General features: G+C 40.5%; 1 protein-coding gene across 1 annotated transcript in view; it reads left to right on the top strand.

Moving 5' to 3' along the window:
* The first annotated feature begins 803 nt into the window (after window positions 1-803).
* Window positions 804-18,209, top strand: part of MORC3 (MORC family CW-type zinc finger 3) — a 41,770-nt gene continuing 24,364 nt past the window's right edge. Inside the window, exons 1-5 of the mRNA XM_014786839.2 lie at window positions 804-923; window positions 13,021-13,093; window positions 15,562-15,694; window positions 16,613-16,827; window positions 17,407-17,554. Coding sequence (XP_014642325.1) covers window positions 885-923; window positions 13,021-13,093; window positions 15,562-15,694; window positions 16,613-16,827; window positions 17,407-17,554 — 608 coding nt within the window. The 5' untranslated portion in view covers window positions 804-884. The remainder of the gene's footprint in view (window positions 924-13,020; window positions 13,094-15,561; window positions 15,695-16,612; window positions 16,828-17,406; window positions 17,555-18,209) is intronic.

Below are 18,209 nucleotides of genomic sequence, written 5' to 3'. Positions count from 1 at the left end.
TGGTCAAGTCTAGTCCCATATTGTAAATAATATTTAGTATATAGTAAGTCTGGAGTCATGTACATCAAATTTGTTTATATGTTCTGGTGAAGGATTGGGGGTCAATTTTATGTTTTATATTTCTGTATTATTTGAATTTTTACAAACGAAGTGCATTACTTTTACAATCATAAAAACGCAATGGATATTTTAAAAAATCTTTCAATCCTTTCTTTACCCGTAATATCTGACAGCCCTTGACTTACTCATGTCTATATCCTACTCAGCCCAAAGACTGGCTCAAAGTCGACACTGAGTAAGTGTGCACGAGCGAAAGCACTCAAGAAATATGCATGCGAGAAACGACTCTTTTTATCAGGATGAGGGATGATAATTTTCAGGGTAAATCCAAAAAGTACAAATTAATGTCTGTCTGTATTTCGTCAATAAGGTTTCAAATCACGTTGACACTGAGGGGCATGGGATGGCTTTTTTCAGTGCACTTCACGCCCAGCCAGGTCAAGCGCCTCGAGCGCACCTTTCTGGACCACCTGCGCACGTCCAGCCGTGCTTCAAACTCGGGACTCTCCCGCGTCCAGGGCCAGTTAACGCAGTGACCGGTGCGCGCCCGCCGCGCCTCACGCATGCGCCCTACTCTCGCAGGGCCCTGTGCTCCAAGCTCAGCCCTCCCGCCGTCCCCGCCGTCCCCGCCTTCTCTAGCCCGGCAAATTTATCTTCCCTCTACTTCCAATCCGACTGTGCCTGGAGGCGGAAGTGGGTGGGCGGGGCCAGCCGCGCGGCCCGCCCCGGAAGTGGGCGTGCCACCCCGAGGGCCCACAGTCTTCCCCGCCGCCTCCCAGTCGGGTTGGGGCTGAGGCCGGTCCTGGCTTTGTAGCTCGCTCAAGATGGCGGCGCAGCCACCCAGCGGGATCCGCCTCAGCGCGGTGAGCAGTCGCGAGGGGTGGAGCGGGCCGTGTCCCAGGAGGGCGGGCAGGCGGGCAAGCGAGGGGGGGCCGGCAGTGGGCGGTTGCGACTCGTCGGCCCGGCGGGGCCGCGGCGGGGCCCGGGGAGGGGGCGGCCATCTCGCTCCGGTCGGCGGAGCGGCTCGGCGGCGGCCAGGGCCGGGCCGGGCCGCGTTCCGTTTCCTCCGCGTTGGATTTCTGTTTTGCCCCCGCGGCTTCGGGGCGGGCCGGGGCCGCGGCCCCTCCTCCTGGCTCTCTCCCTGCTGCCTCGCAGCTGTCGTCCGAGGGCGAGGCCTCGGCGGCCGGCCCGCCCGCTGCCCCCTCGGACGGCGGGGCCCCGGACCCTTCCCGGCCTGCGGGCCCGCGGGGCGCCCCGGAGCGGGGGGAGCGGCGGTCTGCGGCCAGAAATGCCGGGCGGTCTTCACCTCCTGGCAGCGGGATGGAGTGAAGCGAGTCGGGACGGGTCTTCCCGACTCGCTTAAATTCCTGCCGCTTCCCTCCAGTTACGTCCTCGGGCCCAAATCACTAGGTCATCTGGCGCTGCCGTTTCCCTTCTAGCTCGTTGGTCGCGTCTGTGTTGGGGCGTTTCGGGCTTTTGGCAGTCCTTGGGCATTTCTTGTATCTGCGAGTCTCAGCGGGTAGGGAGCGGTAACATAGTATGAATTAACATATCGCTTCCTACAGTGTGGGCGTGTTCTCCCTACCTGCTTATCCTAAAAAAGTTGGTGTTGTTATGCAAAAAAATACCTCCTCTCTTGAGGATGTTGACTCTTGGCAGAGGATGGCTACTCCGGTCTCGTTTAACATTCGAATGGTAATAGGGCAACCGTTGCTTAAAAAATGGTGCGTTGCCCTGTGACTTCTTTCATTCATTTAGCCAGATTCGTACCAACGCCTGGTATTGTCGGACTTGAACATTTTTCCTGTCTGATGAGAGTGAAATATTATCTCGGTTTACTGTGCTTTTCCTTGACTGTGAAGTTCAAAGTTTTTCACATTTCACTTAAAAAAAAAAAAAAACCTACTTATCTCCTTTGCCCGTTTTTCTGTTTTCTTTTTCTTTTGGGGAGGATCTTTATTGATTTCTAAGCGTTGTTGACATATTCTGAATAAAAGCCCTTTGGTTACGCAACTGGTCTATTGAATGAGATACTATTTAGTGGTTTGAATATAGAGAGCAACTTGATTCTTTCTTACCACTGGCTTTAAACATTATTTTGCTAACTGTTCTTCCCCACACCTAGGTGAATCTGGGTCGATTCTAACGCTTTCCAGGTAGCCTCTTCTAGTTTAAAATCTCTTACTCAGTTTAATGCCTCGACCCCTCTCCTCTCCCTCCCAGATTGGGCCAGATTCTGGCCCAAAAATCTGTAGTGGGGAAAAGGAGTGAACTGGTTTCTTCCTGTTCCTGCACTTGGATTCTCTTTTCCCCTCCCCAGCCCCTCCCATGTTGCTGTCTCTTGCCCTTGAATGTTGAGGGAGAAAAGATAAGGTTCGAAACAATCTTAAGACACTGGTATTGTGGTTAGCTGGCTCTCTGGGTGAAGCAGCTGTCCATGTGCTAAATCTTTCTTTTGTGGGTGGTATGAGCTGTTTGGAAACTTATTGACAAAAGTCGAGCTTCTGGACTGTTATCTCCACCGGTCTCTTTGCTTTAGGAGGGAATTGGCTAACTACAGCTCGTGGGCCAAATCCAACTTGCCACCTGTTTTTGTATGGACCACGAGCTAAGAATGATTCTTAAACGGTTGGAAAAAATCAAAGAATATTATTTCGTAACATGAAAATTATGTAAAATAGACATTTCAGTTTCCATAAATAAAGATTCATTGGAATATAGCCATGCTCATTTGTTTGTGTATAGCTCTTGAATGCTTGCATTAGGAGAGGGTCTAGGAATTAATGAGTTTATGCATTTGTCAAAAGCCGTAGAACCTAATGCACAAAGAGTAAACCATAATGGATGCAAATTTAAAAAAATCATTTAGGTGTTCAGGAGATCCCGGAATGGAATGCTGAGTAACAAAAACTTATGTAAATTTTTGCTTTTTGCCTCCATATTTCTAAGTAAAATGCTGATATCATTTTTTTGTTGTTTTCTGGAAATCTTGCTGTGGATTTAGCTGACATTCTCTTCACCTCCTTCCATTCTTCCAATGCTTATATCAGTTTGGTTGAATTACTGTATGATTTGTTATCCCTCTTAACCATTATTCACAAATGAGCCCACCAGAACTTCGATTGCATTTTCCTTGCAGTAGAGCTTTTTGTTTTACCTTAAGTTAATAAGTGATTTGTATTATGTTTGCTTGTTTGCTTAGTTTTTTTCTGTACTGATCACTGTTTCATCCAAACTTGCAGAGAACTGGAAAATTTTTTCCAGATGTGTTCAAGCACACCCAATATTTTGTCAGTTTTGTTAGCTCAGTTGTGATTTGGGGACTTCTCTTTATTATTTTTCTGGAAATTTCCTTCCCCTTTGTGTTGTGTCTGCACCCCACATATTCCTCTTTTGGAGTTTACTCTCTTGGCAAGCACAATAGCTTAGTGACTGAGAACGTGGGCTCTGGAGCCTGCCTGGCTTGGTTCAGCTCTTGACTCACCAGTGGACATGTGACCTAGGGCAAGTTGCTTAACCTGCTTGTGCCTGAGTTTCCAATCTGAAGGATGGAAATAATAATCTTACCTTCCTCAAAGGGTTGTTTGTTTTTGTTTTTAAATGTTTTATTGATGTCATCATAGTTTATAACATTGGGAGATTCCAGTTGTACATTATTATTTGTCAGTCACCATATAAATGCCTCCCTTCACCCCATGTGCCCACCCCCCAACTCCCTTCCCCCTGGTAACCACCAAACTGTTCTCTCTGTCCGTGTGTTAGTTTATATTCCACATATAAGAGAGGTCATACAGTGTTTGTCTTTCTCTGTCTGGCTTATTTCACTTAACATAGTACCCTCCAAGTCCATCCATGTCATTGCAAATGGGACGATTTTGTCCTTTTTTATGGCTGAGTAGTATTCCGTTGTACATATATACCACATCTTCTTTATCCAGTCATCTGTTGATGGACACGTGGGGTGCTTCCACGTCTTGGCTAGAGTGAATAATGTGCAGTGAACGTAGGAGTGCATAAGCCTCTTTGGGTTGTTGATTTCAAGTTCCTGACAGGGTTGTTTTAAAAATTAAATGAGCAAATACATATAATGGTCTTGTGCATGCCATAAGCACTCAGTAAGTATTTGCTATTTTTGTTACTGGTAGTGGTGGAGCCCATCCATCCTTCCAAAAACAGGTGTAGCTTCCTAAGAACAGAGTACCTGGGAAGAAAACATTTTTGTCATTTCTTGGAACTATGTTTATGCTACCATTGCTTGCTCTTTACTTATAATTTTGTTTGCTCGCACTTTACATATAATTTGGCTGGGTTTGTAATTCTAGATTAGAAATGATTTCTCTCAGAATTTTAAAGCCATGCTTTATTGTTTAATAGAGTCCTATGCATTGTATTGGGCACTTAGGCTGGAAACTCAACAACTTAATATCTGGAAATTTTTCTCGTTTATTTGACAAATATCTTCCCCCTTTTTCTGTTCCCTTTGGCTCTTGTTGCCCATCTCGTTTTTTCTTTCCTTTCGTGGAGATTTCCTCCACTTGATCTCCTCTCTTTTTCTTACCATATATTTAATTATTATAAATACTGTCTTATTCTCTGAATGTCTTTTTAAAATCTTCCTGGACAAAATATTTGTTCTTATCTCTGGGCATATTCATCATAGTATTTTTGAAGTTTTCTTTTACTTACTGCATTGCCTCTCTTTTCTTTATGTTCCTTTTACTGTTATTTTTTATTTCTAATTTCACGTATTCTCAAGTGTCTGGAGATAGCCTTCTGCTTGCATTTCCCAGTGAGACCTTAAAAGTTGATAGGAAGATGTTCATGCATGAGTAGAGCTGGTCCTTTGGTGGGCTTCGGTGTTGGATGATCAGATTGGAAGGAGCCAGCTACTTTGTTGTGGGCACCCTATGGCAGTATCGGTAGACCCTAAAGAATGGAAATGTTAGACCAGAAAATAAGGATGTTTAAAATAACTTTAAAAATTTTATTTATTTATTTTTTTGCTGAGGAAGATTCACCCCGAGCTAACATCTGTTGCCAGTCTTCCTCTTTTTTTTGCTTGAGGAAGATTCGCTCTGAGCTAACATCTGTGCCAGTCTTCCTCTATTTTGTATGTGGAATGCCGCCAAAGCATGGCTGACAAATGGTGTAGGTCTGTGCCTGGAGTCTGAATCCACAGACTCAGGCTGCTGAAGCGGAACAAGCTGAACTTAACCACTATGCCACGGGGCCAACTTACAAAAATTTTTAACAGTAATTTTATAAGGTGAGAACTGTAAAAATAAAATGCTGAATAAAATAAAAATAAAATCCAGAAAGGTCTGGCACAATTGTAAAAGAACCAAATAGAACTTTTGGAAATCATTCCATTTTCCAGAGAGGAATTGCACATCTAATCCCCTGCTGTGGTAGGTGTAATCCTGGCTGCTGGCTCTTCTGGAAGTCCGGCAGGGGAAAGGAGATAGGAGTATCACATTGTTCAGTTTGCTGACTTTGTATTTGTTTGTTTATTGTGGTAAAAGACACATAACATATCATTTACTATCTTAACCATTTTTAAGTGTACAGTTCAGTAAATACATTCATATTATTGTGCAATTAGTCTCCCAAACTCTTCTTCATCTTGCAAAACTAAAACTGTATACCCATTAAAAAAGAACTCTCCATTCCCCTTTCCTCCAGCCCCTAACAGCCCCGATTCTTTCTGTGAATTTGACCACTCTAGGTACCTCTGATAAATGAGATCATAACACTATTTTTCTTTTTGTGACTGGCTTATTCCACTTATCATAGTATCCTCAGGATTCATCCATGTTGCAGCATATGTCAGAATTTGCTTCCTTTTTAAGGCTGAATAATATTCCGTTTTATGAATATAGCACATTTTGTTTATCCATTCATTCATTGATGAACATTTGGATTGCTTCCACCTTGTGGCTATTGTGAATAATGCTGCTATGAACATGGATATACCAATATCTCTTTGAGGCCCTGCTTTCAGTTTTTTTCAGTATATACTCAGAAGTGGCATTGCTGGTTTATATGGTAATTCTATATTTAACTTTTTTGAGGAATTCCTGTACTGTTTTCCGTAGTGGCTGCACCATTTTCTGTTCCCTCAAAGAGTGCACAGAGTTCCAGTTTCTCTACATCCACCTCAACACTTGTTATTTTCTGGTTTTGTTGTTGTAATGTTGTGTTTGTAGATTTTTTTCTTCTTTTTTTTTTTTTTTCTTTGCTGGTAGCCATCCTAATGTGTGCAGGTGCTATCTCATTGTGATTTTGATTTGCACTTCCCTAAAGATTGGTGATATGAGCATCTTTTCCTGTGCTTAGTGGACATTTGTATACCATCTTTGGAGAAGCATCTATTCAAGTCCTTTACCCATTTTTTAATTGGTTTGTTAGGTTTTTGTTGTTGTTGGGTTGTAGTTCTTTATATATTGTGGATATTAACCCCCATCAGATGCTTGATTTGCAGATGTTTTCTCCCGTTCTGTAGGTTGCCTTTTCACTCTGTTGATTGTATCCTTTGATGTACACAAGTTTTAAATTTTGATACAGTCCAATTTATTTTTTTTTTTGTTTCCTTTTATTTATTTATTTATTTATTTTTTCCCCTAAAGCCCCAGTAGATAGTTGTATGTCATAGCTGCACATCCTTCTAGTTGCTGTATGTGGGACGCGGCCTCAGCATGGCTGGGAAGCCGTGCGTTGGTGCGCGCCTGGGATCCGAACCCGGGCCGCCAGCAGCGGAGCACACGCACTTAACCGCTAAGCCACGGGGCCGGCCCTGTTTCCTTTGATTTTGATGCCATATCCAAGAAATCATTGTCAAGTCCAACATCATGAAACTTTTCCCCTATGTTTTCTTCTAAGAGTTTTATAGTTTCAGCTCTTATGTTTAGGTCTTTGATCCATTTTGAATTAATTTTTGTATGTGGTGTAAGATGAGGGTACAACTTCATTCTCCTGCATATGGATATCCACTTTTCCCAGCACGATCTGTTGAAAAGACTGTCTTTTCTCCATTGAATGGTTGTTACATTCTTGTGGAAAATCATTTGACCATATATGAGAGGGTTTATTTCTGGGCTGTATGTTTTGCTTTTTTTGTATTATTATTATTTTTTTGAGGTTGTAATGATTTATAACATTGTGAAATTTCACATGTGCATTATTATCAGTATTCTGTATAGACTGCATCGTGTTCACCACCAATAGTCTAATTTTTATCCACCACCATACATATGTACCCCTTTCACCTACCCCCAACCCCCTTCCCCTCTGGTAACCACTAATCTGTTCTCTTTGTCCATGTGTTTGTTTATCTTCCACATGTGAGTGAAATCATACAGTGTTTGTCTTTCTCTGTGTGTCTTATCTCACTTAACCTAATACCCTCAAGTTCCATCCATGTTGTTGTGAATGGGACGATTTTGTTGTTGTTTATGGCTGAGTAGTATTCTGTTGTGTATATATATATACCACATCTTCTTTATCCATTCGTCAGTCGATGGGTACTTAAGTTGCTTCCATGTCTTGGCTATTGTGAATAATGCTACAGTGAACATAGGGGTGCCTAAGTCTCTTGGAATTGTTGATTTCAGGTTCTTTGGATAAATACCCAGTAGTGGGATAGCTGGGTTATACGTTATTTTGATTTTTTAGTTTTTTGAGAAACCTCCGTACTGTTTTCTGTAGTGGCTGCACGAGTTTGCATTCCCACCAACGGTGTATGAGGGTTCCTTTTTCTCCACATCCTCTCCAACATTTGTTGTTTGCTGTTCTGGTAATTATAGCCATTCTGATAGGTCTAAGGTGATATCTCATTGTAGTTTTAATTTGCTTTCCCCTAATGATTAGTGATGTTGAACATCTTTTCATGTGCCTGTTGGCTATCTGTATATCTTCTTTGGAAAAATGTCTGTTCATATCCTCTGCCGACTTGTTTTTTTTTTTTTTTTTAATTTTATTTATTTATTTTTTCCCCCAAAGCCCCAGTAGATAGTTGTATGTTATAGCTGCACATCCTTCTAGTTGCTGTACGTGGAACCTGGCCTCAGCATGGCCAGAGAAGTGGTGCATCGGTGCGCGCACGGGATCCGAACCCGGGCCGCCAGTAGTGGAGCGCGCACACTTAACCGCTAAGCCACGGGGCTGGCCCCTCTGCAGACTTTTTGATTGTGTTGTTTTTTCGTTGTTGAGTTGTATGAGTTCTTTGTATGTTTTGGAGATGAACCCCTTGTCGGATATATGATTTGCAAATATTTTCTCCCAGTTGGTGGGTTGTCTTCATTTTGTTGATAGTTTCTTTTGCCTTGCAGAAGCTCTTCAGTCTGATATAGTCCCATTTGTTTATTTTTTCTTGTGTTTCCCGTGCCTGAGTAGACATGGTATTCAAAAAGATGCTGCATTTTGTTGATAGTTTCTTTTGCCTTGCAGAAGCTCTTCAGTCTGATACAGTCCCATTTGTTTATTTTTTCTTGTGTTTCCCGTGCCTGAGTAGATATGGTATTCAAAAAGATGCTGCTAAGACCGATGTCAAACAATGTACTGCTTATCTTTTCTTCCAGGAGTTTTATGGTTTCAGGTCTTATCTTCTGTTTTGCTGAGGAAAAGTCGCCCTGAGCTAACATCTGTTGCCAGTCTTCCTTTTTTTTTTTTTTGCTGAGGAAGAGTCGCCCTGAGCTAACATCTGTTGCCAGTCTTCCTCTTTTTTTTGCTGAGAAAGAGTCACCCTGAGCTAACATCTCTTGCCAGTCTTCCTCTTTTTTTTGCTAAGAAAGAGTCGTCTTGAGTTACCCTCTGTTGCCAGTTTTCCTTTGTTTTGTATGTGGGACACTGCCACAGCATGGCCACTGATGAGTGGTGTAGGTCAGTGCCTGGGAACCAGACCTGGGCCACTGAAGTGGAGCCTGCTGAACTTAACCACTAGGCCATGGGGCTGGCCCTGTTTTGCTTTTTAACCTACCTGTTTTCACTTGTCCCTGAGCCTGACATTATCAGTTTCTCCAGAGGACAGACCTCCAGTCTTATACAGGGTTGCCTAGGGTAGTTGCAGAGTTGCTCAGGGTGAAAGAAGAATCTGGGGGAATCTTAACTGCTTCTCTTAAAGATTTTCAACCTATCTTGTTTTCTTACAACCCATAGTACCTTTGATTCCAAAGGCACGAAAGTCCGATTCCCAAGCCTTTCTGGGGTTCTGTCAAGGTTCTTGGCCTGACTTTTGTTGGGTTTCCCATCTCCTATAGGCTTCAGATTTAGCTCTTTCCAGGTTATTAAATCAGTTATCACTAGTTTGTGCTTTCTAGTTTCCAAACTACTGACTTTTGTCTGCTGTTATCCATCACTTCTCTGATTCTTTTTGTTCTCAGTTTATGCCCCTTTTTTTCTTATTTCTAGAGTGGTTTCAGGAGGGAGTAGAGGCAGACGTTTTCCATGTGCTCAGGCTTCCATGTTTAAAAAATTTTGTCTCTAAGTGATTTTTTTTTTTTAAAGATTTTATTTATTTATTTATTTTCCCCCCAAAGCCCCAGTAGATAGTTGTATGTCATAGCTGCACATCCTTCTAGTTGATGTATGTGGGACGTGGCCTCAGCATGGCTGGAGAAGCGGTGCGTCAGTGTGCGCCCAGGATCCGAACCCAGGCTGCCAGCAGCGGAGCGCGCGCACTTAACCGCTAAGCCATGGGGCCGGCCCTCTAAATGATTTTTAAAATTTGTGACTGTTTGTCGATTCTGAAAATTCTATTGATTCTTTAAAAAAATCTATGTGGTCTTTATAGCATCTCATTTTTATATGCGTGGTTTTTTGGAAATTACTTTTTAAATGTCTAGATATTTAAAGGGATATGTATTTTATAGGATGATACTTCTTTTACCTAATGTCCTGGCAGGGGGGTGGGGGAGTGTCTAATACTGCTGTGTCTTGTCTGCTAACATTGTCTCCTGGTGGACTGTTTCCCTAAATGTTATATTAGATTGTGTACTCAAATATTCCCCAGATAATGACCTAGGGGAATCCTGTGCTCTCTGGTTGAGGCTGTGTCTCCATAGTGTTCTGCAGGTTATGTGAATTGAAATGTTAAACCCCCAATTGAAGGCATGCCTCTTTTTACAGAACCTCACCGTACACTTTTTTTTTTTTTTTTGACCTAGAGTCCAAAAAACAGACAGGCTTCCCATTAGGCAGATTCCCTCTGCCCTGTGTACTCTTTTAATTGAGGGGGTGGGGGTGGGGGGCAGTTACTTCCAGGTACATGCTTCTCTACTGCCAAATCTCCTACTCCTGAGTCACCATTAAAACCGAAAACTTCGTATTCCAGTTAAGCACTCCACTCTAATCTGCAGTGCATCTGTATTTTCAAATCTTATGTTTTGTTGTTGTTGTTGAGGAAGATTGACCCTGAGCTAACGTCTGCTGCCAGTCTTCCTCTTTTTGCTGAGGAAGATTAGCTCTGAGCTAACATGTGTGCTCATCTTCCTCTATTTTCTATATGGGAGGCTGCCACAGCATGGCTTGATGAGCGGCGTGTAGGTCCGCGCCCAGGATCCAAACCAGCGAACCCCGGGCTGCCAAAGCAGAGCACATGAACCTAACCACTACGCCACCGGCCCGGCCCCTTATTTTCATTTTTAATTCCTTCTTGAGGCCCTCAAGCATTTTCCTTATTTTTATTTTTATATGAACTCAGTTGTGCCTTTAAAGGAATACTTTTTTTTTTTAAACACACTTTTAATGCTTATTATGTTCCAGGTGTTCTTCTAAGCATTTACAGATTTTTTTTTTTTAAAGATTTTATTTATTTATCTCCCCCCCACAAAGCCCCAGTAGATAGTTGTATGTCGTAGCTGCACATCCTTCTAGTTGCTGTATGTGGGACACGGCCTCAGCATGGCCGGAGAAGCGGTGCATTGGTGCGCACCCAAGATCCGAACCCGGGCCGCCAGCAGCGGAGTGCCCGCACTTAACCGCTAAGCCACGGGGCCGGCCCCAGCATTTACAGATACTAAGTCATTTAATTCTCTTAACAACCTGGTAAGCTGATACTGTTATCATTCTCATTTTACAGATGACAAAACTCAAGGCACAGAGATTAAGCTTCTTGCCCAGGATCACACGCCTAGTTAAATATACTCCATACTGCATAGTCTGGTCTGCTTCTAGTGTGTGTGTATTACATTGCTTTGGCTGTTCAAGAGTGTTTTTCTTTCCAGCTAATGGCATATTCTAGAGATTACTATTAAGAGTAGTTGAAAATAATTGCTTATATTTAAATACCCGAAAAACCACTGTTTAGCATTCGTTATTTCTTACTGATGCCTTCTTTGCTTTGCTTTCATGGGACTCTTACTCAAGAACAATGCGTACCATGTTAGTATGTAGTCAGTGTATAGGATGAAGTCATTAAATGAAAATTGACATTCCCACCATCACACTAGGCCATACATCTAAAATCAAAGTATTGCAACGTCGACCAAAATACCCCATTTTTAACTCCATACTTCACACTTGAAAGAAATGCGTAAAATAGAGCAGAGACAGAAACGCTAAGGGTTTATAGTGATCAATTAATCATTTTCTCCTTTGGTAGCCAGAGGGTTTTTACCCGCAGGCCATGCCCCATCATAAGATTTAGAATGGGTGAGGAGCACACCATTCTTTTTATAAATGGTGGAATGACAGTTGTGCAAGGGGAGAGGAGAGGCTGGGATGGGAAGATCTTCCTGATGGCTGACTGCTGGCACATCCTCAGGTAGATTAATTTTAGAAAAGGCTTCTTGTGGAAGATGAAGATGTGGAAATTGATTTCCATTAAAAACTCTTTGTGATGTATGCTTTAGAAAGTCTGAATTACTTATACACCATATTACATGAATGGATGCCATAGAAAGTCTGAATTACGTATACTCCAGTTGGAAGACCATTCTACGGAATACCATTTCTCACGTGTGCTTCAGCCTAATGGTGAAGGAATGCTTCGGGATGGTCTAAAATCAAGCATGGACAGAGCAAAAGTAGACCTCTTTCTGACACCTTGTGGCAGCAGCTGAGCACTACAAATATGGTTGGCTTGGTTTATAATCGAATCACATTTCTAGGGCTCTTCACATGAAACACTTAAAGTGCCCCCTCTCTTTTTTTCCTAAAATATGAGAGAATCTGTTCAAAATGAGTACAAAAAAATCCTCATTACTTGGAAATTCTCTGCATGTTGAAATTTTCAAACCTTGGCCTTTTAAAACCATCTTTAACATTTTTATACATTTGATATCTACATTACTCAGGAATTTAGAGAGTTCCCTGTACCATAAGGTTGATTGGCATATTCTTCCATACTGTATTACTGTGAGTAAAATCAGACATAAAATCCTTAGAAATCAAGATTTGTTGCATTTGAACTATTATTTGACATTATTTGAAGAATTTATAGATGTATACTACTCTGCTGCCACAAGTTCAACTATAATGATCTTGCAATAAATAATATAAAAAAGTCTTAAATATTGACTTTCTATGAGACCACCAGAAAAGCCTGTTGATTAATAAGCAAAGCTGAGTTTATTAAACCTAATACGCTAAGGAGAAAACTCCACCTTGACAAAGTCTTAGTGTGTCTCACAGTAGGGAGATTAGGAAAGGATATTTATAGGATTTTAGGGCCTTGGCTGGGTAATTTTGAGGTAGATCTTGCAAGGCTCGTAACTTGGGATTGGACAATTTATGATATCATGGTTTTGCATTGGTGGACATAAGGAGGCAAGGGTTTTGAAGCAAGTCTTGATGAGTAAAGTATTTAGTTGATTCACAGACTTATCTTCCAGGTATATCCTGAAGCAAGCAGCTAAGATATTGTTGCTTGGTCTCAGTGTTGTTTAACACAAGGATAGAAGATTATATTGGGTTTTGTTCTTAAAAGACTGGAATTAATTTACATGAATCCTTGATGTGTTACAGCTTTGCCCGAAGTTTTTACATACAAATTCTACCAGTCACACTTGGCCATTCAGTGCAGTTGCTGAATTAATAGGTATGTAAAATCGACATTTCATATATAATCTGTTGCTTGCAAATGAAGTTTTAAAAAACTTTACATTGAACAATAGTATGCAAATGTGCTGTTTCATACACATTTATCTTGAATAATAACATTATTGGTAAAGGTTACCTAGCATAACAGCTATTCAAATGGATGTCAAATTAATCACTGTTCAACCTTCCCTATACTACTATCAAAGTTTTTTAATTTGCTAAGTTCATAAAGCATTTATGTTGAAAATATTTTTATTCTGATTATAAAAGAAATAGGTCTATTGGCAAAAAATGAAAATTATGTTTTTTAATAGTTGGAAAGTATAACATAGAGTGGATTCATTTTTCTGGTGTTAGTAAGTAGGAAGATTAATGTTATGTTAGTTTTATGATTATATAAATTCTTGTTTCCTCCAATAGATTGAATGATCAATGTATAGGATTTTAGTAGTGTTTTTTTTTAATTTTTTTTTTGTGAGGAAGATCAGCCCTGAGCTAACATCCATGCTAATCCTCCTCTTTTTGCTGAGGAAGACCGGCTCTGAGCTAACATCTATTGCCAATCCTCCTCCTCTTTCCCTTCTCCCCAGTAGATAGTTGTATGTCATAGTTGCACATCCTTCTAGTTGCAGTATGTGGGACGTGGCCTCAGCATGGCCGGAGAAGCGGTGCACACACATATGACTATCTACTGGGGCTTTGGGGTATGTGATGCGCATCCTTCTAGTTGCTGTACGTGGGACGCGGCCTCAGCATGGCCGGAGAAGCGGTGCAGTGCATCGGTGCGCACCTGGGATCCGAACCCGGGCCGCCAGCAGCGGAGCGCGTGCACTTAACCGCTAAGCCACGGGGCCGGCCCTTAATGAAAATGAGAAAAGAGGCAAAGTTGTGATCAGATTTACATTATGGGTCATGATTTTTTTTCTTGGGAAAATTCATACACATGAATTTTTTTTATATTTAAGCTTATGTTTGAGAAACAGATAATAAAGGAAAATTATATTCTTAGGAATTCTTAGTTATACTTTAGATTCTTTTTTTCTTCTTTTTTTTTTTTTTTTTGTGAGGAAGATAGGCCCAGAGCTAACATCTGCCAGTCCTCCTCTTTTTGCTGAGGAAGACTGGCCCTGGGCTAACATCCATGCCCATCTTCCTCTACTTTATATGGGACGCCCCCACAGCACGGCTTGACAAGCGGTGCGTTGGTGCGCGCCTGGGATCCGAACCGGCAAACCCCGGGCTGCTGCAGCGGAGCGCGCGCACTTAACCGCTTGCGCCACTGGGCCGGCCCCTATGCTTTAGATTCTTTATCAAGGAAGGGTTCTATCTTAGATGTTCAAGAAAAAGAAAAGAAGGAACTTTTGAGCACCCTTCTTTTCTTTGGTATAGTTAGATTTTCCAGTCTTCCAGCTAACATGCTTTTCAGGTGTGTATTTTTTTAAACCTTGGAGTGGATATGCTATAGCATTTCAGCTGTTCACGGTTATTCTTTTTTCATGGCACTCCAGAGGAGCTACCCAACCTGAGATTGTTTGTTCATATGTAATGATTATCTAGGTTTGAGATAGAGCAGCTCAAAGTCGTGGTGCTCTTAGTGGTGTATCAGATTTTAAGTTTTTTATGAAACACTGTCTTTCCTGAAGTGCTTGATTGAAAAAGATTATTTGATTTTAGTTGTAGGCTGCCTTATGGAAGGATAGTTTGAGAACCATTTTTATATTATAAAGACTTCAAAATATACCTCAAAAAGTATTTTCAGTCAGTTAAGGATATTCAGATGGATCTTAATTCATAAATTGATTTTATTACTGCTACTGTTGAGAATTTTTTCATTTTTCTTTGATGTATTCTTTCATGCTTACACATTCTGAGAGAAACAAGGATGTTAAATGGGGAGGTGTACAGAGATCATACAAATGTACAAGTTACCAGAAACTTTGGTTAGATTGAAAAGGGTCACAATTTGAAGAACTATGTAGAAAGTAAACTTTCATCTTTGTGTGTAACTTAGCAGAAAATGATACTGCTTTCTCATTTATTCAGGAACCACATTGCGTTCCTTCCATGCCAGCTTGTAGTGGTAGTTGACGCTCAGCTCTCAATGATTTCCCTTATGCTAGCCAGGTTAGTGCTTTGCGCAGGAGAAGACCTTCCTGTCTTGATCATCTCTAGTGCAGTAATTCTTCTTGCTTTACACTTTTGCAGTGTGGTGGGTACCAGTCTTGGCTCTCTGTATAATGAATGGAGGGCTTTGGAAAGAGTTAATTCTGTAATAGTCAGTGAAGGATATATATATATAGCAGGGTACAGTTTAGTTTCATGTTTTCAGATCTTAGGAGTTCTTAAACATTGCAACTTTTTAAATTTCCTTAAAATATGTTATTCTGTTGCTTGTTAAGGGATTGTTATGAGCTAATTGCTTTTCTTTAAAATGCGAAATCAAAATTCTCAACTTTTGTTTCTCAGATAATGCTTATGATCCTGATGTGAATGCTAAACAGATATGGATTGACAAAACAGTGATAAATGACCATATATGCTTGACATTCACTGATAATGGGAATGGTATGACTTCAGATAAATTACATAAAATGCTAAGGTATGTAAAAGTGTCACACTTGAAATCATTGCTTTTACCTAGTTCATTGGTTTCTTCTGTCATACTTATTGCCCATAGTTTTTGTTTTTTCAACATGAAATGCTGTACCCACAATGTGCTCTGCTCTCTGAAGTCTTCCATCATTTTCTACTACTGTTAGATTATTAGGCAATCCCTACCATTCTCACCACCCTCTCCCCATGTCTGACTTACCTAAAATTCCACCATTCCTAAAGGAATTGTAGCACATTGATATCGTTATTTATGCTTTAGTGTAAATTAGTTTTAATCAGTATGTCCAGTAAAACTTTGTGCGTGGGGGGTCATTTTAAAGGTTAAGGAAGCAGCATAAAATAGTCATAAGGCCTTGGGCTCTAGGGTCACAGAATAGGATGTCAGTATGAAGCCAAGTGTGCCTGAAATGGAAACTAGGATACATAATACAGGTACAAGGGAGAGGGAGAATTTGCCAGCAGAGGCCTTTCTACTGTTCCTCAAATACTCCTTATGCTGCCAAAAAGTTCAGGTTGACCCCATCAGTAATCATACTACAGTAGGCTTGCTGAGAACAAGAGAATCATTCACACTTAAGGGAAGAGATTTCAGGGGATAAAATCTCAAGGTCCCAGGAGTCTGAATTGTAACTCAGCCATTTAGCAAGGATGTGCCAGGCAATGAGCTCCTGTTTTAGTATGTGTAATCCTTAAACACCACTATGATGTAGATTTGGTTTCCTTCATTTCAGAGATGGGGACATGCATCAAGACAGATTAAAAGTAATTTGCCCAAATTATATAGCTAGGAAAGATGAGGCCTGCATATAAATCCATGCTTTTTACTTGGTATTACAGTTTTTGAATTAAAAAAAAAAATGAATATTATATGTATTTATTTTTTAAATCTTTCTTTTCTTTTTAGCTTTGGCTTCAGTGACAAAGTCACCGTGAATGGTCATGTCCCAGTTGGATTGTATGGGAATGGCTTCAAATCAGGTTCTATGCGTTTGGGTAAAGATGCAATTGTTTTTACCAAAAATGGAGAAAGCATGAGCGTAGGCTTCTTGTCTCAGACCTACTTGGAAGTCATAAAAGCAGAACATGTTGTTGTCCCGATAGTGGCCTTCAACAAACACCATATCCTTTTGATTTTGAAATAGAAACTGTGTAGAAACTCTAAAGAAATATTCTGAACTGTTCTATCCTTTTGCCCTCCTCCAGATTCTTGTATTTTAATCACACCTTCCGTTCTAGCTCTTGTTCTAATCCACTGCCTCTACCCTGCATCTGAGGCTAAATGTTTGTCTCTCTCTATTTTCTGTTGGAATTGTGCCATGTGCCATGGAAATCTTTAACATAAGCTGGTTGCATTTTATGTTAAGCTTCCCAGAGCTGGCCTCTTGGTTTCAGTTTTATTGTGGTCTAATAAGACTTGTAGTCTGGCTTGAAAATTTCACTAATTACCATGAAAGGCAAGATATCTGTAGGAAAATACCTTCTGTGTAAACACATTCAAATATTGGAAACCATTAAATTAGGAATAATAATAAACTTGCTCATACTTTATTCTTTTTGGTGTTCTTTTGAAATCAAACTGCCATTTTAAAACAGAAATAATTTAGAAAATAGTTTTTCTGTTATTTAAGTTTGAGTTGATTTCCATATTACAATTGTGAAAAGTATGTTGTTGGTTTAAGTCTTTAACTTAGGATATACGACAGATGATTAATTTAGCAGAATCAAAAGCAAGCCTTTCTGCAATTCTGGAACATTCTCTGTTTTCTACGGAACAGAAATTACTGGCAGAACTTGATGCTATTATGGGTAAGAAGGGGACGAGGATCATCATTTGGAATCTTAGAAGGTAAATGTAGACCTCAGCTAGTTGTTAACATTTGGGAGGTAAAGTACATGTGCAGGAATGGTTTTATTACATTTACCCATTGTTACACAGAGTAGAAATACATGGGAAGGTACTCATTTTTTGGCATAGGTAATGATTTGTCTTTTCCAAGGGTATTTTATTGAGGCCATTTTGGCTTCCATCTGAGATAACTTCATATTACTAAAAATAAATTTGCCAGCCCTGCCATTCAGTCTCCATAGCACTGTATCTCGCTCTTTGTTATTCTACCCCTCTCTTCAAAAAAAAAAAGAGAAGGTAAAAGCCCAGCTTAGTCCTAGTCATGTATGTTAGAAAGAGAAATCTTTGTCCATTTCTTAAAGCTAAGCATGATTTAGCATCTAATGAGAAAAGTAATATTTGCTAAGATTTGTAGTCCTTCATCCTTGTGAGGATAAAATCCTTTCCAAATAAAAGTTTTAAAATTTAGGGTGAATGTGTAGTATTGAGAAATCCTAGGACCTACTGAACCATAGAAATAAAGTACAAATAATGGTAATCCTAAAATACTTGAAATCTTGTGCTTTTCTGGCCTCGTATACTCCCTTTTTATCTTATTTTCTTTTGACCTTGTCAAAATGTCACTGACATTGATACAGTCAGGATATTACAGGAC

This window comes from Ceratotherium simum, chromosome 27 (assembly GCF_057802395.1).
Source record: "Ceratotherium simum simum isolate JZ-2026a chromosome 27, ASM5780239v1, whole genome shotgun sequence".
Taxonomy (NCBI): domain Eukaryota; kingdom Metazoa; phylum Chordata; class Mammalia; order Perissodactyla; family Rhinocerotidae; genus Ceratotherium; species Ceratotherium simum.
This window is presented reverse-complemented; position numbering and strand designations above follow the sequence as displayed.